The 22,607-nt window shown below is 36.7% G+C and overlaps 1 protein-coding gene across 1 annotated transcript in view; it reads left to right on the top strand.

The window, feature by feature from the left end:
• FBXO11 (F-box protein 11) overlaps window positions 1-22,607 on the top strand; it is a 109,745-nt gene that overhangs the window by 65,504 nt on the left and 21,634 nt on the right. The window contains exons 2-11 of the mRNA XM_052647829.1: window positions 13,475-13,602; window positions 13,736-13,820; window positions 14,239-14,383; window positions 18,093-18,222; window positions 19,353-19,436; window positions 19,533-19,665; window positions 20,797-20,903; window positions 20,989-21,100; window positions 21,182-21,288; window positions 21,373-21,510. Of these exons, the coding sequence (XP_052503789.1) occupies window positions 13,475-13,602; window positions 13,736-13,820; window positions 14,239-14,383; window positions 18,093-18,222; window positions 19,353-19,436; window positions 19,533-19,665; window positions 20,797-20,903; window positions 20,989-21,100; window positions 21,182-21,288; window positions 21,373-21,510 (1,169 nt within the window). The remainder of the gene's footprint in view (window positions 1-13,474; window positions 13,603-13,735; window positions 13,821-14,238; window positions 14,384-18,092; window positions 18,223-19,352; window positions 19,437-19,532; window positions 19,666-20,796; window positions 20,904-20,988; window positions 21,101-21,181; window positions 21,289-21,372; window positions 21,511-22,607) is intronic.

Raw genomic sequence — 22,607 nt, 5'->3', positions numbered from 1 at the left:
GCCTAGAATTAGGTTTGTCTTACTGATTTGGAACCATGATCATTCTGATCTTGAATTAATGGTGCACTTGATACTCTAGTCATATCAGCTCCTACTTTGGATGTAATGCTACTTTTGAACCATGTAGTTTTCCTTGAACTTTAAAAATACTTAAAATTCATGAATGTTAAAAATAGTTTTTCTTGTTTGATAAAATAGAAAAGAATGATTGTGTTTTGTAAATTTTGTTGCTTTAGGAAATACTGAAAATGCAAAACTGGAGGTAAAATATGAGAATAGAAGAAGGAATTCCAAATGTTCCAATTGTGGGTGAGGCTATTCTATACTACTAGTTTCCCTGCAAGCAAAGGGAGAAAATGCCTCACGAGAACAAAATGTGATTTGTAACGGGAAAGAATGAAAAGAAAGCTGAGCTATTCCCAAAGAACATTAATCGTTGAATTAGTTGTCAGTTGACTTTCTTTTATTTTTTTATCAAGCTAGAGTTACGAATTCTTGTCAGTTCTGACCAACCTAGACAGCATATTAAAAAACAGAGACATTACTTTGCCAACAAAGGTCCGTCTCAAAGCTTTGGTTTTTCCAGCGGTCACGTATGGATTTGAGGGCTGGATTATAAAGAAAGCTGAGTGCCGAAGATCTGATGCTTTTGAACCGTGGTGTTGTAGAAGACTCTGGAGAGTCCCCTGGACAGCAAGGAGATCCACCAGTCCATCCTAAAGGAAATCAGTCCTGAGTATTCTTTGGAAGGACTGATGGTGAAGCTGAGAAACTCCAATACTTTGGCCATCTGATGCAAAGAACTGACTCATTTGAAAAGACCCTCATGCTGGGAAAGATTGAAGGTGGGAGGAGAAAGGGACAACAGAGGATGAGATGGTTGGATGGCATCACCAACTCAATGGACATGAGTTTGAGTGAACTCCAGGAGTTAGTGATGGACAAGGGAAGCCTGGCGTATTGCAGTTCATGGGGTTGCAAAGAGTCGGACATGACTGAGCAACTGAACTGAACTGAATGATTAGTTTGACATAGATAACTATCCACCTGCATGGTTAATGCTCAAGAGTTGGATGACATATCTGCCATGAAAATTAGTATTGTACCATATATAAATAATGACAGCTAATCTACACTTTTGACTCTACTCCTTCTGTAGTGTGTTTTCAGAGTGACAGAATTCCCTGATTCTTTATCTCCAACCCAAATCACTCACTGGAGCCTGAAATCAATATATTTAGCTTTGTTGAGAGTCTCCACTTGATTGTCTTACGAGTACTTCAAAACCCAAACCTGAACTCATCGCCCACCTTGATCCCTGTCTCACCCACAAAGGTTTCTTCCTTATTAGTACATAGCCACCACCATTGGATTGCCCAAATCATTATGATTCATGGCACCAACCTCTTCTCCATCCCACCTATATCCATTCAGTCACCAAATTTTATGAATTTATTTTGTGAGTATATCCCAAATGTATTCAGTTCTTTCATATTTATTACCATAGTTCAAGCTATGTTCATCTCTCCATTGTATTACTCCGTTGTAGCTTCCTAACTGGCCACTTACCACTAGTGCTATCCATTTCTAAGTGTCTGTACATTCAGGTAATTTCCCTAAAACACAAATCAGAACATCTCAGTGTTCTATTTAAAACCTTTTTAGTAGCTATCCTTGGTCTTCCAGATAAAATCTAAATAAAGTGTTTGTGGCACCCTTCACAATCTGGCACCTGCTGTGTGATACTGCAATATGGAGCAACTTGCAATTCCTTGAGATGGCTGGAGGTGAGCACCTTCAGTCTTCACACACACTTCTTTCTGATTAACTAACTCCCAGTAGTTACCGTTTCACCTTAGACTTTCTTCAAGGAACCTTCAACTAATATCCCAACCACATGCTCTTAACATCATCTAAGATTGAATTAGATGCTCTTGTGTGTTCCCATAGTATGTTTGTGCTCAGACCCTTTAAGTCTTGTCCAACTCGTTGTGACCCCAGTCTGTAGCCCACGAGGGTCAGATTCTGTCTGTGGGATTCTAGGCAAGAATACTAGAGTAGGGTGCCATTTCCTTCTCCATATTTTCATAGTACCTTCTGCTTATTCCTATTACAGCATGTGACATACTGCACTATTATTGCCTGCTTGGTTATTTATGTCTCTTCTAAGCCGTTGGAGGGCAAGTACAAGATTCTGTTTGGTTGCTCTGTTTTACCAGTACCTCACACAGTACATGGCACATTCATTCATTTATTCTCCAAATACTTGTTGAACACACTTTATGTAAGATGGCATACAATGAAGTGGTTTAAATTTCTTTTGATGAAATGAAGAAGTGAAGTGAAGTCGCTCAGTTGTGTCCGACTCTGCGACCCCATGGACTGTAGCCCACCAGGCTCCTCTATCCGTAGAATTCTCCAGGCAAGAGTACTGGCGTGAGTTGCCATTTCTTCCTCCAGGGGATATTCCCGACCCAGGGGTTGAACCCGGGTCTCCTGCATTGCAGTCAGACACTTTACCGTCTGAGCCACCAGGGAAGGCCGATGAAATGAAGGCTTGTTCAGATTTTCAGTAGTTCTTTATAGTATCAAAGATATGGTCAAATATATTTTCTTTGACCAGTCTTACATAATCCCTGTAGTTCATATTGTGAAAATTCAGCAGAATTATATGCACGTATGTTCATAAATAATACTTGAATATATTAATGAAAGCATTGAACAGTATTCTTAATACTTAGATTTTTTAGAGTTTGTAACTATAAGATACATATCTGATTATTGCAAGTCATAGTTTTAAAAAGCAGTTTTTTGTAACTTTGCTTCTGGACTGTCTCCCTTAAAATAGTTAAGTAAATTTTTCAAGTAAAATATTTAAGTTAAAATGCACTTAAGATAAATTTCTGTCTTGATTTTAGTTTTTTCATGGATTTTTTTTTTTTTAGTAGTTGGAAAAAAGCTGTGGTAGTTCCCAACTGTGTTAGAAACAGTTGTCAAGTGTGGTTCTTTATACTGTGAGACTGGGAGCTGTTTCTAAACACACAGTTACTAGCACAAGTTTCCAATATATGATCTGTGGCTATGGGTAAGTAACATGGAACTTAGATAATATTTGTGGGGAAAAAAACTTTTGGAAATTAAATTCCACATAAACTACCTTTTAACTTTACATTAGTCTTTAAACCTAAGGTGTATAGACTTTAACCTAGAGCCAGTCAATAGTATCATTTTCTGTACATCTTTGAGATAGTTAAAAGGTATGTAAAAATTAAGATCTTTTGCTTAAGGTATGTAGACTTAAGTCTCCTTCTTTTGTGGAAGTGAATCTTAGTATAAATTTTCAATGCTATTTTTTTTAATCCTATTTAATAGCAAAGATTTCAAAAGTTTTTTTTAAAGAATCATACTTACCCTACAGAAGCCTTTATCCCTATGGATCCTATTAATAGTGAGGACTCTAGTATATTTGTATATAATTTGTAGTAAAAATCTAAAAATTATAATTTTTACATTATGTGTATGTGTGTAAGAGGACTGGTAAGAATTTAATAAAAGGGTATGTATGTGTGAATACTATCCAATTAAGATAACTACTAGCCACGTTGTAGCTATTGAGCACTTGAAGTATGGCTTATCTGAACTTGAGGCATACTGTATTAAAAATATAAACCTTAGTATGAAAAAAGAGCTTGTGTTTCTGTTGGGTATCTTCTGGTCAAGAACATTTTTTTCTAACTGAAAATTACATTTTCTGTTAGTTATGGTTGAAATTAAACATTTTTGGTATTATTTTTTATTAGTCTTAGATTATAATTTGACATCTGAATATGGTATTCCAATATTAGATATAAAAGTGAAAGGTATAAAGTTAAAAAATTTTTAACAAAATATTATTTTGAGGTCTTGTTTTTGGATTTTGTTGTTAGAACAATATCATAACTAGTCTTTCATGATTTCTTAGTTCTTGAATTGGACAGTTTGGCAGCTACCATGGATCACTTTGGTCACTGTATAATTTATTGTTTGCTTCATATGTGCCAAATCTATTGTAATTTCAGGAGGGAACAAAAAATAAATGTATATGCTTGTAATTAGTTCACAGAGTTGGAGGTAGGAAGAAGAGAAGCAGTTCTTATCTGGGTTTTTATTTTCTGTCAAGTAGTATGTAAGGTCATCTTAGTACACCACTGGTGGTGGGTTCTTGGAAAAACTCTTGAATAAATTGAATTGAGTTCTCAATGGATGAAAATCAGCATTTCTTGCGTAGTTATTGGGCACCAAGCTGAACGTGGAGGAAAAATTAAAATATTAAAATATTAATATAATATTAATATAATTATATTATATTATAATATTATATAATTATAATATTAATATAACAATATTATAATTAATATTAAAATATTAATATATATTTATAATATACATTTATAATATAATTTATAACAGTATAATTATTGTTAAATGATAATTTAATAATTTATAATACATTTATATGTGTATTTGTATATATAAATGTATTATATAATACATTTATATATATAATTATATATTATATATATAATATTATATATAAAATAGCCATGTCCTCAGAGCTTAAATTTTGTTAGGAAAATAAGTATACCAAGAAAGCAAATAACAAATAAGGCAGCTGTGATACAGTAGAGTATATGGTGTATATACAGTACTATAAGAGTTCAAAAGATGAAGAGAACACTAATCACTAAAGATTATTTCATGTGTGTATGTTTTGGGTTTTGTGTCTTTTAAGTTTTCTCCTTTTGTTTCTTATTTATATTAGAAACAGTGGTAATTTACTTTGAGAGCAGTATAGAAAATAGCACAGATTCTTGATCTCAGCACAAGTAAAAGAGTTTAATACGATTGTTTTAGAGCTGAGCTTTGAGTGCTTCAGAACAGGATGGTGTTTTGAATAGGAGGTTGAGGTTATTATGGCATTATGTGATTCAAATCATGTAGCTTTATGTGTGTATTTGGTGTGAACCTCCAACTGCGCTGGAATTAACCAGCACTGTCTCTTCCCTGTTAATTGCTTCTGCATTCCTCACTTCAGTGCAGTCTCTTAGTAGTGTTTGCCTCTTTAAGACCCCATGGACTGCAGCACGCCAGGCTTTCCTGTCCATCACCAACTCCTGGAGCTTACTCAGAATCATGTCCATCGAGTCGGTGATGCCGTCCAACCATCTCATCCTCTGTCATCCCCTTCTCCTCCCACCTTCAATCTTTCGCAGCATCAGGGTCTTTTCCAACAGGTCAGCTCTTCACATCAGGTGACCAAAGTATTGGAGTTTCAGCTTCACCATCAGTCCTTCCAGAGGATATTCAGGACTGATTTCCTTCCAGATGGACTAGTTGGATCTCCTTGCTGTCCAGGGGACTCTCAAGAGTCTTCTCCAGTACCACAGTTCAAAACCGTCAATTCTTCGGCACTCAGGTTTCTTCATAGTCCAACTTTCACATCCATACATGACTCCTGGGAGAACCATAGTTTTGACTAGATGGACCTTTGTTGGCTTTGTCTCTGCTTTTTAATGCGCTGTCTAGGTTGATCATAGCTTTCCTTCCAAGGAGCAAGCGTCTTTTAATATCATGGCTGCAGTCACCATCTGCAGTGATTTTGGAGCCCCCCAAAATAAAGTCTGTCATTGTTCCCACTGTTTCCCCATCTATTTGCCATGAAGTGATGGGACTGGATGCCTGGATGCCATGATGTTAATTTTCTGAATGTTGAGTTTTAAGCCAACTTTTTCACTTTCCTCTTTCACTTTCATCAAGAGGCTCATTAGTTCTTCTTTGCTTTCTGCCAGAAGAGTGGTGTCATTAAGTGTCTGTCGTATGTGGTGGTCTGCATATCTGAGGTTATTGATATTTCTCCCGGCAATCTTGGTTCCAGCTTGTGCTTCATCCAGTCCAGCGTTTCTCGTGATGTACTCTGCACATAAGTTAAATAAGCAGCTGCTACTGCTACTGCTGCTAAGTCCCATCAGTCGTGTCCGACTCTGTGTGACCCCATAGACAGCAGCCCACCAGGCTCCACCGTCCCTGGGATTCTCCAGGCAAGAACACTGGAATGGGTTGCCGTTTCCTTCTCCAATGCATGGAAGTGAGAAGGGAAACTGAAGTCGCTCAGTCGTGTCTGACTCTTCGCAACCCCATGGACTGCAGCCCACCAGGCTCCTCCATCCATGGGATTTTCCAGGCAAGAGCACTGGAGTGGGGTGCCATTGCCTAAATAAGCAGGGCGACAATATACAGCCTTGACGTACTCCTTTTCCTGTTTGGAACCAGTCTGTTGTTCCATGTGCAGTTCTAACTGATGCTTCTTGACCTGCATACAGATTTCTTAGGAGGCAGGCCAGGTGGTCTGGTATTCCCATCTCTTTAAGAATTTTCCAGCTTGTTGTGATCCACACAGTCGAAGGCTTTGGTGTAGTCACTAAAGCAGAAGTAGGTGTTTTTCTGGAACTCTCTTGCTTTTCCGATGATCCAACAGATGCTGGCAATATGATCTCTGCCTTTGGTCCTCTGCCTTTTCTAAATCCAGCTTGAACATCTGGAAGTTCACAGTTCATGTACTGTTGAAGCCTGACTTGGAGAATTTTGAACATTACTAGCGTGTGAGATGAGTGCAATTGTGTGGTAGTTTGAACATTCTGTGGCATAGCCTTTCTTTGGGATTGGAATGAAAATTGACTTTTCCAGTCCTGTGGCCACTGCTGAGTTTTCCAGATTTGCTGGCATATTGAATGCAGCACTTTCACAGCATCATCTTTTAGGATTTGAAGTAGCTCTACTGGAATTCCATCACCTCCACTAGCTTTGTTTGTAGTGATGCTTCCTAAGGCCCACTTGACTTCACATTCCAGGATGTCTGGCTGTAGGTGAGCGATCACACCATCAGGGTTATCTGGGTCATGAAGATCTTTTTTGTATAGTTCTTCTGTGTATTCTTGCCACCTCTTCTTAATAATATCTTCTGCTTCTGTTTGGTCCATACCGTTTCTGTCCTTTGTTGTGTCCATCTTTGCATTAAATGTTCCTTTGGTATCTTGAACAGATCTCTAGTCTTTCCCATTCTGTTGTTTTCCTGTATTTCTTTGCACTGATCACTGGCTTTCTTATCTCTCCTTGCTATTTTTTTTTTGGAACTCTGCATTCAAATGAGTGTATCTTTCCTGTTCTCCTTACTTATCAGTCCTTAATATTTGCTGTGTTAATGGTGAGAAGGAAAGATGATTCCAGGCTGGTGTCTGGGTGGGTATCTGTAATAATAAGATCTATAGACTTGATGGACATGAGCTTGAGTAAGCTCTGGGAGTTGGTGATAGACAGGGAAGCCTGGTGTGCTGCAGTCCATGGGGTCTCAAAGAGTTGGACACGACTGAGCGACTGAACTGAACTGAGAAGATTTTAAACAGGAGTGGGATTTAGAGAGATGGTAGCATAGGATGAAAAGTTTGGGCATGTCTTTGTGAGTGTTGTGGAAACTGACTACTAGCTGCATCATAAACCAAGATGGTGGAAGTATCCCCTGCACGTGCATACACACTGCAAACATAATGGAAATGTAACACAGAACAATAACACAACTATAAATGCATAGCTAAACTCTGAGGAAGGGAAGAAGGAAATTCCCAGGTGCCAGGTATGAGAGAAATCAAATCAAAACCTTCAGTGGAAAAACAAACAAAAAAACCTTACGTGGGAACTAGTGCTGCTATATAAAATAGTACAGGGCCCTTTTGGTCCTGGGTATGAGGGGCTTCCCAGGCAGCTCAGTGGCTCCACCTGCCAGTGCAGGAGCTGCAAGAGACATAGGTTTGATTCCTGGGGTGGAAAGATCCCCTGAAGGAGGAAATGACAACCCACTCCATTGTTCTTGCCATGAACAGAGGGGCCTGGCAGGCTACAGTCCATGGAGTCGGACATGACTTGAGCAGCTGAACACACACGTAGGTCTGGGGTGGAATTTTAGTGCACATATGGAGAATGGAGTTTGGGCCTATTTAAAATAGAACTAGGTCTGATATACAGGCATGCAGCCTTGAACCTGAGTTATGTGTGTGTGTTCAGTTGTGTCTGACTCCTACAACCTCATGATAGCCAGGCAAGAATACTGAAGTGGGTTGCTGTTTCTTACTCCCAAGGAATCTTCTGACCCATGGATAGAAACCATTGTCTCCTGCATTGGCAGGTGGATTCTTTACCACTGAGCCACCTGGGAAGCCCCTGGAATTGGAAAGGATTTCCCTAACTGCAGTGTTGCTGGGGGTCTTTGGTGGGGGGGCAGCATTTAAGTGCTCAGTGATGGAACAATCTAAACAAGAAATAAATATATATGAAATAATTAAAAGGATTAAAACAAGGAAGTGAAGTATGAAGTAACAGCCAATATGAAAAACAAGCAGTAAGTCTTGAAAAAGAAAATTAAAATCAATGTTGAGAAATTAAAAATATAATCTTGGAATTTGGCTTTAGTTGGGTTATATAGAATATTAAACATATTCTTGCTTGGCTGAAAAGGAAAAGAAGTATATAGCAATAAATGGTTAAGAACTAAATCTAAATGTAATGGTGCAAAAGCAAAAAGCTGAAATTCAGGGTTGGCAAAATGCTAGACTGATATAGAATAAAACAGAAAGTTCCTAGGAAAGTACTATCAGGCAAAAACAGATTTTAAAGGCAAAAGTGCTATTAAGGATAACGAGAGCTGTTGCATAATGGTGGAAAGGAATAATTCACCAGGAAGAAATAATAATCTTGAAGCTTTATGTCTAAATAATACTATCTCAAAGTGTATAAAGCAAAATTTTACGTCCTAAAAATGGACTACTTGTAGATAGTGGGGAATTTTAGCACATTTCCTCAGAAGCAGGCAAATAGATCACACCACTGCTACACCACCTCCTCCCCAGAAAAGTGAAGGCAGAGAATCTATGGCCACTGCAGTCAACAAGCTTGGTGTTTTAGGTGTGTTTAACCTTTAGATAGAATGTAGATGTTCCTTTCAACCACACTTGAAACATAGAAATTAACTACATTAACTACAATGGAATGACTTCACAAATACCCAGGCATGTTAACACTGGCTATATTTTCTGACTACAGTGTAAGTACATGGAAACCTTATTAGGTTTTCCAAATTTTATTTGAAGGTGTTTTTAATAGAATAATATTTAAATAAAATAATAGCTAAAACATTTATTGAACACTTAATGTAAGCTAGGCATATTACTGAATGTTTTGCATATGTTATTTAAATACTTTTCCACAGCCCTATGAATTATAAGATACCGTTACCATCCTTAGTAGTGAGAATATTTAGGTTTAAAAATGTTTATAGGTCTTGAGCTTCCCCAGCAGGGGCTGTGGGTTTGATCCCTAGTCACATCCCACATGTTGTGTGGGTGGAGGCAAGAAATTAATTAATTTTAAAAGTTTAATATCTGCCCAAGATCTGCAGGTGGGAAGAAAAACCTCTCTTTTTAAATACACTGCACAGCCTTCCAACCTTTTAAAAATATCTTTTTGAGTAAAATACAGCCAGATAGAGAAGTTCACATTAAACAACTACATAGTTTATTGAATTATTGTTAAGGTTGGTATTGTAATACCAATAGATCAGGAAGTAGACCTTTACCAGCCACTGCAGAAGCCTTTTATGTGCCCCATTCTGACCATAACCTCTTTCCTTCCATAGAAAGCATTTTTGTAATAATCATTTTCTAGCTTCTTTTCTTTATAATTTTAGTACTGGAATATACGTTCTTAAACAGTATGCTTTAGTTTTGCTTATTTTCCCCCATTTTTCCCCCCATGGAGTTTATTTGTTGAAAAAACTGGTATAGTTTGATCTTGTAGAGTTTCTGAGAGGTTTGTTCAAGTTGAGATTTGATGGTTTTGGCAGATTTTGTAGATGGTGGTGTGTTCTTTCATCAGGAGATATATAAATGTCTGGTAGTATTTCTTTTTGTGATATTAGAACTATTGATACTCAATGGTTAATTCTATTAACTCTTTAGAGATAACAGATTTTATTTTTCTGATTTGATTATTTCTTCATTTATTGCTGGAATGTTTCCTGTAAAGAAGCTTCCCTTCACCTAACAGCTGGTTACCTGGTGGTTCAGTTTATATAAGAGAGAAAGAGCTAGTGTTATTTCCAGTTGTATACCAGTTTTTAAAATGAGGAGTTGCTTTTCACTGGCATCTTTCAAAGTAACCCCACTCCCCACTTTTTTAAGTTTATTTTTTTATTTTATTTGGAGGCTGATACAAGATTGTGGTTTTGCCCTTTTTTGTGTCATAAATTCACAAGATTTAAATATATTTCTTTCAGTTCATTTCAGTTATTCTTACTGATGCTCAAATTGTCCCATCTTTGGCCAGTGGGAGCATCTTCAAGTTGATTCTCTTCCATCAGGGAGTTTATATTGTAGTAAATATATGTATATATAAGCGTATGTATGTGTGCATGCTCTGTTGCTCAGTCGTGTCCGACTCTTTCTGACCCTATGGACTATAGCCCATCGGGCTCCTCCGTCTGTAGAATTTTCCAGACAAGAATACTGGAGCGAGTTGCTATTTCCTCCTCCAGGAGATCCTCCCAACCCAGGGATTGAACCATGCCTCTTGCGTTGGCAGGCAGATTCTTGACCACTGCATCACCTGGGAAGCCCCAATCATATGTATATGTATTACCTTAAAACACACACATATACTAAACACATTGTTCTGTATGTTTGGAGTTTTACTCTTGATGAACATTTTGATTGTTACCCAGCAGTATTATAAAAAGTACTGCAATGAATATCTTGGTTCTTAACTGCTTTGCCCATGTGTGCAGAATCAGTTCCCAGAATGGAATTGTTAAGTAATAATAGCTACTGCCAAATTGCTCTCCTCAAATTAAGAATTTTTTTGTCTCATGTTATCCTTTGATATATAGTACTAGTATACAATCAAACTTTCTGATCTTTGATAACCTCCTACATAAAAAAAAAATCTCATTGTAGTTTCTATTAGTGTTTCATTTGTATTTCCTAAATTCTGAATTGTCTGTATCCTTGGTCCAACTTTCTGTTGAATTGTTAGTCTTTTCCATGTTGATTTGTAGTACTCAGATATAATTTTAAAATTACCCTTTTGTGACACATATTAACAAATGTGTGTGATAGTGTCTCAGTCATGTCCAACTCTTTGCTATCCCATGAATTGTAGCCCATCAGGCTTCCCTGTCCCTGGAATTCTTCAGGCAAGAATACTGGAGTGGGTTATTTTTCCTAATTGTGTTGTTTCTTTTAACTGTCTCTATGGTTTTCATTTCCTAAGCAGAATTTTTAAATGTAAACATGTTACTCAAATGTATTAGTTCATTTTTTAAACAATCTAAACTTAGGAAAGAGTTTAGAACAGTACAAAGAAGTTGCCCTCCCCCCCACCCTGAACCCTTCAAGAATAAGTTTCCAGCTTTGTCCTGTCACCTCCTAATACTTTAGTGTGTATTTCCTAACAACAAGGATATTCACCTAGATAATCATGCTATACCTATTAAAATCAGAAAGTTAGTGCTGATGCCTTATTGTCTTTAGATCTCCATTCAGGTTTCACTAATTGAATGAAGTATTTCACTCTTGTCCTAAAAACAAACCTTTAAACAAAAGGATCTAGTTCAGAACCACAGGTTACAATGAGTTTACATATCTTTTCAATGTCCTTCCATCTGGAACAGTTCCTTAGGGTTTTCCTTGACTTTCAACTTTGATAATTTGAAGATTATTCAAAACAAATTAGAATAAATTTGGATTCCTCCCAATGATTCCTCATAATTCTGATATTCCCAATAGATTTAGGTTACGTATCTTTGTCAGGAATATCATAGAAGTGATTCTGTGTTCTTTCATACTCCCAGGTGACACAGTTTCAGTATGTCTTATGAATGATGTTTACTTTGGTCACTTGATTAAGACAGTGTTTGATTGGCATTTCTACTGTAGAGTTATGATTTTTCCCTTTCTACTTAATCAGTATTTGTGTGCAGGGGGAGGGATACTTTAAACATCTCATTCCTATCAAACTCCGTTTATTCCTTTATTTATAGTAGAATGAATTTACAGGTTGTCCATTCAGTAGGTTATATATAACCCCTTTACTGTCGTGAGTTTTGATACTTCAGCATAATTTTACTAGCTAGTGGGTGATCATTCGGGCTGATCTCAGTATTCTTTTTTTTTTATTCCTTTGGCTGTCATGTGGGCTTTTTCTAGTTGCGGCATGCAGGCCTCTCTAGTTTCAGTACATGGGCTTAGTTACCCCCCAAGGCATGTGGGATCTTAGTTCTCTGACCAGGGGAATCTGTGTCCCTTGCATTGAAAAGTGGATTCGCAACCACTGGACCACCAGGGAAGTCCATTCAGTGTTCTTTTGACATGTCCTCATCATTCAGCAGTTTCTTGTTTCTTCCACAAGATGCTTCAGGCTCACCTTGTATTTCCCTCAACCTAGAATCAGCCATTTCTCCAAGGAGCCCTTATCCCTTTTATAAAGAAGTAAGAAAGTATTCAGAAGCAAATATCCAAATACTGGTCGTGTTCATTGCTATTGGAGTGGCACTGCTTCCAGGCTTTGTTACACACGTGTATAATCCACACGTTTCCAAACATTTATACATATGTTTATACGTGCTTACCTATTTCTATATCTGTCTTTTAAAAACTATGAATTCACATTGAATATTCCAGTCCAGCAGTGTAAGATGTACTCTTTCTATTTATATTTTAACTCTTCTCAGAAGCCTGGCTTCCATCTACTTAATTATTTGGTCAGTCCCTTGATGTTACCAAGCTTCAGCTCCACCTCTCCCGTGCGATGGCCTTTCCTGTCACCCTTCCCACACACAAACCTCCTTCTTCTTACCCCTCTTGAGCTCCAGCACTATGTGCCAGACCACCCTCTGCATGGACGCCCTTTTTATCCCACTTGGTATCTATACTGAATCTACGCTATCCTACTTGGTATTTATAACCTTTACTGAACTGTCTGTCTCCATTGACACACTTCTCACCCTATGTGTACTCTAACCATGCAGTACTCACTTGTACTCACTCAGCAAGTGAACATCCTCCTCACGTTTTTTTAAAATGCCTTCCAGTTTCTGTGTCATACCTTTAAAGAACTTTCCCACTTTCACATTATAAAAAATAGTTTTGTTTTCTTTTCATGATTTTATTTATTTATTTTATTGTAGGTAAGCATTGTGAAATTTATTTTGAGCTAAGAAATGAAATAGAAATCCACTTCTCAAATGGTTATCCAGATGACTGGAATTTTGTATAAAAACTGTATCGCCCCCCCCAAAAAATATATATTACAAAGTCTTTTATAAGTTTACTGAATCCATAGGGCTTTTTTTTTTTAATGGGTGTCATTTTCATATTATTTTTGTTTATAACAGATGATGATGTACCTGCAGATATGGTTGCAGAAGAATCCGGTCCTGGTGCACAAAATAGTCCATACCAACTTCGTAGGAAAACTCTTTTGCCAAAAAGAACAGCGTGTCCTACAAAGAGCAGTATGGAGGTAGGTTAAATGTCTGTTTTTGTGTGTATAATGAAAGAATTGTTAGGAAACAAACAGGACTGTCATCATTTTTTAGAAGTAATGATTATGGGTAAAAATATATGCTTAACTAGTTTTCATTTTGTTTTTGAAGGGTGCTTCAACTTCAACTACAGAAAACTTTTTTGGTCATCGTGCAAAACGTGCAAGAGTTTCTGGAAAATCACAAGATCTATCAGGTATTTCCTTTGAGAAAGTTAAGGAATAGGGTCAAATAGTTCTTTTAAATTTTGTTTGATAACAGAAAGTTAAAATTAAATGTTTATTTACACATTTGAGATTGAGAAAGCAATAATTACAGAATAAACCTGAGAACCCTGACCTTCTCCATCTTTGACTGTAATTGTTGTATAAAAATCTTTTTTGTATATTTATTGTAACCAATTACTGAAATGGTACATACTAGCTAAAAGAAAGAATACTGTTAAGAGAAAAGAAAAGAAATATGTGTCATCTCTGAAAGCACATGCTTATAAAATAATAGTCATCAAAAAATAAAAGCTCTTCATTTAACAAAATGAAAGTTGTGCTCTTTAAATAATGAGAAAGTCTTTGGTAGCATGACAGATTATGTTCTGTTTGTTAATCTTTTTATAGCAGCACCTGCTGAACAGTATCTTCAGGAGAAACTGCCAGATGAAGTGGTTCTAAAAATCTTCTCGTATTTGCTGGAACAGGATCTTTGTAGAGCAGCTTGTGTGTGTAAACGCTTCAGTGAACTTGCTAATGATCCAATTTTATGGTAAGTGAAAGTTTATTTCTTAGTATCTTGAGATATATTACTTACTGCCCCAAATGCTAAAGGATGGTAGGAAGGCTGGAGTGTGAGTTGATGGTTACAGTTAAATAGAAGAAAATTAGAATATTTATAAATTCCAGTTCAGTCACTCGGTCGAGTCCAACCCTGTGACCCTATGGACTGCAGCACTTCAGGCTTCCCTGTCCATCACCAACTCCTGGAGCCTACTCAAATTCATGTCCATTGCGTCAGTGATGCCATCCAACCATCTCATCCTCTGTCATCCCCTTCTTCTCTCGGCTTCATCTTTCCCAGCATCAGGGTCTTTTCCAGTAAATCTGTTCTTCCCATCAGGTAGCCAAAGTATTGGAGTTTCAGCTTCAGCATCAGTCCTTGCAATGAATATTCAGGACTGATTTCCTTTAGGATGGACTGGTTGGATCTCCTTGCAGTTCAAGGGACTCCCAAGAGGCTTCTCCAACACCACAGTTCAAAAACATCAATTCTCGGCACTTGGCTTTCTTTATAGCCCAACTCTCACATCCATACATGACTACTGGAAAAACCATAGCTTTGACTAAATGGACCTTTGTTGGTAAAATAATGTCTCTGCTTTTTAATATGCTGTCTAGATTGGTCATAGCTTTTTTCCCAAGAAGCAAGCATCTTTTAATTTCACGGCTGCAGTCACCATCGGCAGTGGTTTTCAGTTCAGTTTAGCCGCTCAGTTGTGTCCGACTCTTTGCGACTCCATGAACCGCAGCACACCAGGCCTCCCTGTCCAACACCAACTCCCTGAGCCTACCCAAACTCCTGTCCATTGAGTCAGTGATGCCACCCAGCCATCTCATCTTCTGTCGTCCCCTTCTCCTCCTGCCCTCAATCTTTCCCAGCATCGGGGTCTTTTCAAATGAGTCAGCTCTTCCCTTCAGGTGGCCAAAGTATGTCGGTCCTTCCATTGAACACCCAGGACTGATCTCCTTTAGGATGGTCTGGTTGGATCTCCTTGCAGTCCAAGGGACTGTCAAGAGTCTTCTCCAACACCACAGTTCAAAAGCATCAATTCTTCAGTGCTCAGCTTTCTTTATAGTCCAACTCTCATATCCATACATGACTACTGGAAAAACCAGAGCCTTGACCAGACAGACTTTTGTTGGCAAAGTAATGTCTCTGCTTTTTAATATGCTGTCTAGGTTGGTCATAACTTTCCTTCCAAGGAGTAAGTGTCTTTTAATTTCATGGCTGCAGTCTGGAGCCCCCCAAAATAAAGTCTCTCACTGTTTCCATTGTTTCCCCATTGATTTGCTATGCAGTGATAGGACTGGGTGCCATGATCTTAACTTTTTCACTGTTGAGTTTTGAGCCAGCTTTTTCACTCTCTTTCACCCTCATCAAGAGTCCTCTTTGCTTTCTGCCGTTAAAGTGGTATCAGCTGCATTTCTGAGGTTATTGATATTTCTCCCATCAATCTTGATGCCAGCTTGTGCTTTATCCAGCCCAGCATTTTGCATGATGTACTCTGTATATAAGTTAAATAAGCAGGGTGGCAATATACTGCCTTGATGTACTCCTTTCCCGATTTGGAACCAGTCTGTTGTTCCATGTCCGGTTCTAACTGATGCTTCTTGATCTGCATACAGATTTCTCAGGAGGCAGGTCAAGTACTCTAGTATTCCCATCTCTCTCTGCCTTTGTTCCTCTGCCTTTTCTAAATCCAGCTTGAACATCACTGGAAGTTCATGGTTCTTGTATTGTTGAAGCCTGGCTTGGAGAATTTTGAGCATTACTTTGCTAGCATGTGAGATGAGTGCAATTGTGCGGTAGTTTGAACATTCTTTGGCATAGCCTTTCTTTGGGATTGGCATGAAAACTGACCTTTTCCAGTCCTGTGGCCACTGCTGAGTTTTCCAGATTTGCTGGCATATTGAGTGTGGCACTTTCATAGCGTCATCTTTTAGGATTTGAAATAGCTCAACTGGAATTCTGTCACCTCCACTAGCTTTGTTCATAGTGATGCTTCCTAAGGCCCACTTGACTTGGTATTCCAGGATGTCTGGCTCTAGATGAGCGATCACAACATCATGGTTATCAGGGTCATGAAGATCTTTTTTGTATAGTTCTTCTGTTAATAATATCTTCTGCTTCTGTTAGGTCCATACCATTTCTGTCTTTTATTGTGTCCATCTTCGCATGAAATGTTCCTTTGGTATCCTTAATTTTCTTGAACAGATCTCTAGTCTTTCCCATTCTGTTGTTTTCCTGTATTTCTTTGCACTGATCACTGAGGAAGGCTTTCTTATCTCTCCTTGCTGTTTTTTGGAACTCTGCATTCAAATGGATATATCTTTCCTTTCCCAGTTACCTGTTTATCACAAATGTTGGTTATCAGTCCAGGCAGTGTTTTTAAAACTATAAGAAAGAAAGTGAAGTCACTCAGTCATGTCTGACTCTTTGTGACCCCATGGGCTGTAGCCTATCAGGCTCCTCAGTCCATGGATTTTTCCAGGCAAGAATACTGGAGTGAGTTGCCACTTCGTTCTCCAGGAGATCTTCCTGACCCGGGGATTGAACCTGGGTCTCTGGGTTCCCAGGTTTGCATTGTAGGCAGACGCTTTATCATCTGAGCCACCATCTGAGTACTTATTTAAAACAATAAAGGAAGTACTTTTTCTGCTATTTGTCAGTTAAAAGCTACTGAGTGATTTTGGAGAATGCTTTTCATTCCATTGGTTTTTAGAAACCGAACTAAGTCTAATTTAAAACAGCTAATAGTTCAGTAAGAATGTAGATTTTGTATATCGCTTTTAGAAAAGAGTTTGGACAGTTCTATTTTTGAACCATGAAATATGTGTGCCCTTTGACCCAGGAATTCCACTTCTGAAAATTTGTTTACATTATGTACAAATTTTTCATAATAGCGTAGTTAATAGTGGGAGAAAGCTAGAAATAATCAAAGTCCAGCAACAAGGGATTGGACTAAAGGTAAACAGTGTTATGTCTACTTAAAGGGTTGTGATATAGTCTTTAACAGTGAACTTTACAGTTTTTAGTAACATGGGAATATGCTATGTTATGAAAAATGAAAGGAGAATACAAAAATGTTATATTATCACAATTGTAATAAATGAAACTCTGTAGCTAAAAAGATTGAAAAGAAATACAGTAAATTGTTAATAGTTAACATATTAAAAGTAGGTTATCTCTTTCATACTTTTCTGTATTTTACAGCAGCTATATGTATTACTTCTATAATACTAAAAATAAGGTACACTTTAAGAAAGAAAATTATATTTGTATTGGAAAGCAAAAAGGGAATGTTAAAAGAGCAGAAGAAGAAACATTTGTTTTGTACAAGAAATTATATAGTAGTTAACTATCACTTCACTCCTAAGATTTGATGATTTGAGATCAGACATACATGAAACATCATTTAAAATAATCCTTTTAAATTATAACTGTATGTGGCTTTTATAGTAAGGGTGGCTTTTATTTTCCTTTAACTAAACAATCAGACTTTAAAGAATTGATGCATTCTTTTAGGTAGACTACTTTACTTTTTATATGCAGTTATATTATTTTCGCCAAAAATTTTATTTTTACATTTACAATGCTGCTCTTTCATATTCTTATGAGTTTTTGAGGCCTCAAATAATTTTTATAGTTGTTTAAAGAATATTTTATGAAGAAATCTTAAACCCCTTTCCCCCTCCAGGAAACGATTATACATGGAAGTATTCGAGTATACCCGCCCTATGATGCACCCTGAACCTGGCAAATTCTACCAGATTAATCCAGAAGAATATGAACACCCAAATCCATGGAAAGAGAGTTTCCAGCAGTTGGTATGAAGTATAAATGGAAAATACTGATTTTATATTATATGTATTTTAAATAAAAGTTTTTAAATATATAATGTTTTATTATATTTATATATTTATAAATATATTTTTATAAAAGTTCCTTTTTCAAAATTTAAATTCAAGTATAGGTTTCACGGGAATTTCCTGGTGGTCCAGCGGTTAGGACTTCACACTTTCACTACTGAGGGCTGGGGTTCAATTCCTGGTCAGGAAACTAAGGTCCCAGAAGCCACGCAGCATGGCCAAAAAAAAAAAGAATAGGTTTCTCAAGTCAGTACACATTTATCAGCCAGCAAAGGAATCAGCAGTTCTTTTCACTACTGGCATATTTATTAATAATTTAAACAGTAGCCATAAGTATCAGTAGCCTGAAAGCAGTTATACTTTCTATGGATCTCTTTCAACTTATATTTCAATTATTACTATTGAGTAGTTATTTAGAATTTCACAGAATTCCCTTGGTAGTCCAGTGGTCACATTTAGCTTTATTTTCATATGGTCCTTTGTAAATAGTTAAACTACCCAGCTAGGGGTGATTTTGTTCCACAGGGGATATTTGGTGGTGTCTGGAGACATTTTTGGTTTTCACAACTGGAGAAGAGACTGCTTCTGATACCTGATGGTTAGAGTCCAGTGAAAAGTAAAAGGGAAAGCCAATCAATCGTGTCTGGCTCTTTGTGACCCCATGGACTATGTAGTCCATGGAATTCTCCAGGCCAGAATACTGGAGTGGGTAGCTTTTCCCTTCTCTAGGGGATCTTCCCAACCCAGGGATTGAACCCAGGTCTCCCGCATTGCAGGCAGATTCTTTACTAGCTGAGCCACAAGGGAAGCAGATGCTACTAAACATCCTACAATGCACAGAATAAGCCCCTACAACAAAGAATCTGTTACAAACTATCAGTAGTGCTGAGGATGAAAAACCATGTCCTTACTTGATATTACTGAGTCATAAACTGTTCCAAATTTTACATTGCAATATGCATCAGAAAATCAGTTGGACTAACTAATAATTATTTTTGAAAATTAATTTTAAAAATTCATGTAGTACTAAACTAATTTAGACTATAGTGTTTATACTAGTAGTCAGTGTTTTGTTTTTGATGTTTTAGTATAAAGGTGCACATGTAAAGCCAGGATTTGCTGAACATTTCTACAGTAACCCTGCAAGATACAAAGGAAGAGAAAACATGTTGGTATGTTTGATTTGTCTTTTTCTAAGATTTAAAATGATGATCTTACAGTTCTGTACTGACATGTTTTTGCGGGGGGGGGTTGTTTGTTTATTTTAGTACTACGATACAATTGAAGATGCCCTTGGTGGGGTACAAGAAGCTCATTTTGATGGACTTATCTTTGTTCATTCTGGAATATATACTGATGAATGGATATATATTGAATCTCCAATCACCATGATTGGTGCAGGTATTTTGAAATGTGTTGTTATTAGAATTTTAATACTTTATATATGTGATGGGTTTTCTAAAAATGCTGGTTACTTAAAATCCAGATGAACCTTGATAATACCTTAATTGTAGGAAAAAATTAGAAATGTCATGTATATTTTATATGATGGAAATGAAAACTTTAGAGTTCAGAAATTATAAATGTATCTGTTTCTCTTGGGGGAATGTGTATAATTCTTGATGCCAATAGTTTGTCCAACTGCTTTAGTTAATAAGGAGAGAAAAATATTTGTTTTATCTTTTACTTGAAAATACAGAGGCTAATGTTTTTATTGCTGTGTTTTTAATGAAACAAATGTGCTTTTATTTTTTTTTATTTTTATTTTTTGCAAATGTGCTTTTAAAATACTTTCCATGCTGTTTCAAAGTTGTTTTTATGGTCACATTTCTAAAAATAAATGTAATGTTTGTTGAGCACTGATCAGTTATTTGAAAATTTATGGGCTCTTTGATTTTTTTTAAGGATACAGTAGTATAAGACCATTTTAATATAGCAAGTAGTTGTTACTACTCGCTTTTTTAATGAGATTTGCATTTACTGCCCTTCTTCCCTCCCCTATTTCCACATCAAAGAAAAGTGAAAGTATAGAAAAATTTTGCCTACTAATTTTCATTATTTTCCAAATCAAGACCAGTACTGAAATAAGCTTAAGTAAAGAGGATTCTTTCTTTCTCTCCCTGCTCACCATCCCCTTCTTTCTTCTCTCTGAATGTTGTTTTCTGGTGCTACTGGTAGTGATTTGGTTTCCACAAGAAACCCACATTTTAATATACCATTGCATTTGGTATTGAATACTATTTGTAGCTGAGTCTATTGAAAGTATTATTATACATGAATTTGAGTTACAGTGATGCTCAAATAATGTCCGTGTTAAGTATGACAAGTTATCTGATAAAATGAGTATTAGTCCTGTCTACTCAATTCTGAGTTCCTTTAAAGTTCCTTCTCCAAAAGAACTACCCAATTTAAAACTGTAGAAAGGGTTCTATTGAATTATTAGTTTTATGGCAGAGTATTTTTACTGACTAAGACAGTAATTTTTTGATCTGTCTCATGAAAGTAATATGCTTTAAAATATTTTCTTCATAGCACCTGGAAAAGTAGCAGACAAAGTTATAATTGAAAACACTAGAGATTCAACCTTTGTTTTTATGGAAGGTTCTGAAGATGCTTATGTTGGATACATGACAATAAGAGTAAGAAATTATAAATTCTTAAGTACATATGTGGAAATATTTAAGGCTGTGGCTATTTATTTCAAACAAAATTTCTACTTTCCAGTTTAACCCTGATGACAAATCTGCTCAACACCACAATGCACACCACTGCTTAGAGATTACAGTAAATTGTAGCCCTATTATTGATCACTGTATCATCCGAAGTACATGCACAGGTTAGTGTTCCCATTATGTTTTATTATAAGTTAGTCATTGTGTTGCCCGACAGAATTTTAAATAAATTGTTTTTCTTACAGTTGGCTCTGCAGTATGTGTTAGTGGTCAAGGAGCATGTCCCACTATCAAGCACTGTAACATCAGTGACTGTGAAAATGTTGGACTTTATATAACAGATCATGCACAGGTATTTTTTAATTTTGTGGGGTTTTTCCTTTTCTGTTTTCTTTTTTAAACTGTACTCATGTTTATTTCTGGTTAATTGTTGTAGGGAATATATGAGGATAATGAAATTTCCAATAATGCTTTAGCTGGGATTTGGGTTAAAAATCATGGAAACCCAATTATTAGACGGAATCATATTCATCATGGACGTGACGTTGGTGTATTCACATTCGATCATGGCATGGTAAGAACACTTATTCTTAATTAAAAAAAATACTAATGTATTAGTTAAATTTCAAATAGGTGTCAGCATTTTATCATCACCAAATTGTTGAATTGAAGAGTATAAGTCTAAAATAAGATTAAAAATTAAAGTGAATATGCAATATCAATTCTGTAAATTCTTGAATCTAACATTCTATACATGTAGAGAAGATGGAGTCCTTAGAGAATTGATACAATCTCTGAGGAGAGTAAGGTCTAATCCAGTAGTTCTCAAATGTAAGTATGAATAAAAATCAACCAGATACAATAAATCAGAATTCTTCAGGATAGCACCCAGTATATGCATTTTTAGTAAGCACCATAAGTTAGTTTAATGCAGGTTGCTTTTTGTGGTTGTTTTTTTGTTTTTTTTTTGACCATGCTGCACAGCTTATAGGATCTTAGTTCTCCAGCCAGGCACTGAACCTGAGCCCTCAGCAGTGAAAGCATGGTGTCCTAACCTGACCACTGGACTGCTAGGGGATACCTAACACCTAGTTTTTGTTGAAGTAATTTTTTAAAATCCTAGGACAACATTGGCAACATTTTTTGTTAAGAAGTCCAGGATGGGAGAGATTGTAATGTGGTAACAAACAAGGGTATGATGAAGTTTTATTGCAATTATGTGGCATTAATCAAACAACTTTGGAACATTGAATTGGGACATATAAAAATTGTCTATTAACAAAGGAAGTTTATTTTCAACTGTTTGTGCCTGAAACCCTAACACAGAACCCTTTTTTTTGCCGGCCACTTGTAGCATGTGACATCTTAGTTCCCCTACCAGGTATCGAACCCATACTCCCTCAGTGGAAGTATGGAGTCTTAACCACTGGACCTCCAAAGAAGTCTGCCAAACTGTTAAAACTGAAGTAGACCAGGAAGGAGTACCCTTTTGTTAAATTCTGGTTAGATGTAAATAGTTTTCTTAGTAGACCCCCCAGTTCATTGTATTCCTGGGATAACTATAACCTGAGAAAAACAGTTCACTTAAAAACTCATGCTGTATAGTTTGGGCCTATAAATAAGAAAGCACAGTGGAGATGACCACTTGTCTTTCTCCAGCTAGAATTTAAA

This window comes from Budorcas taxicolor, chromosome 11 (genome assembly GCF_023091745.1).
Source record: "Budorcas taxicolor isolate Tak-1 chromosome 11, Takin1.1, whole genome shotgun sequence".
NCBI classification, from domain to species: Eukaryota; Metazoa; Chordata; class Mammalia; order Artiodactyla; family Bovidae; genus Budorcas; species Budorcas taxicolor.
This window is presented reverse-complemented; position numbering and strand designations above follow the sequence as displayed.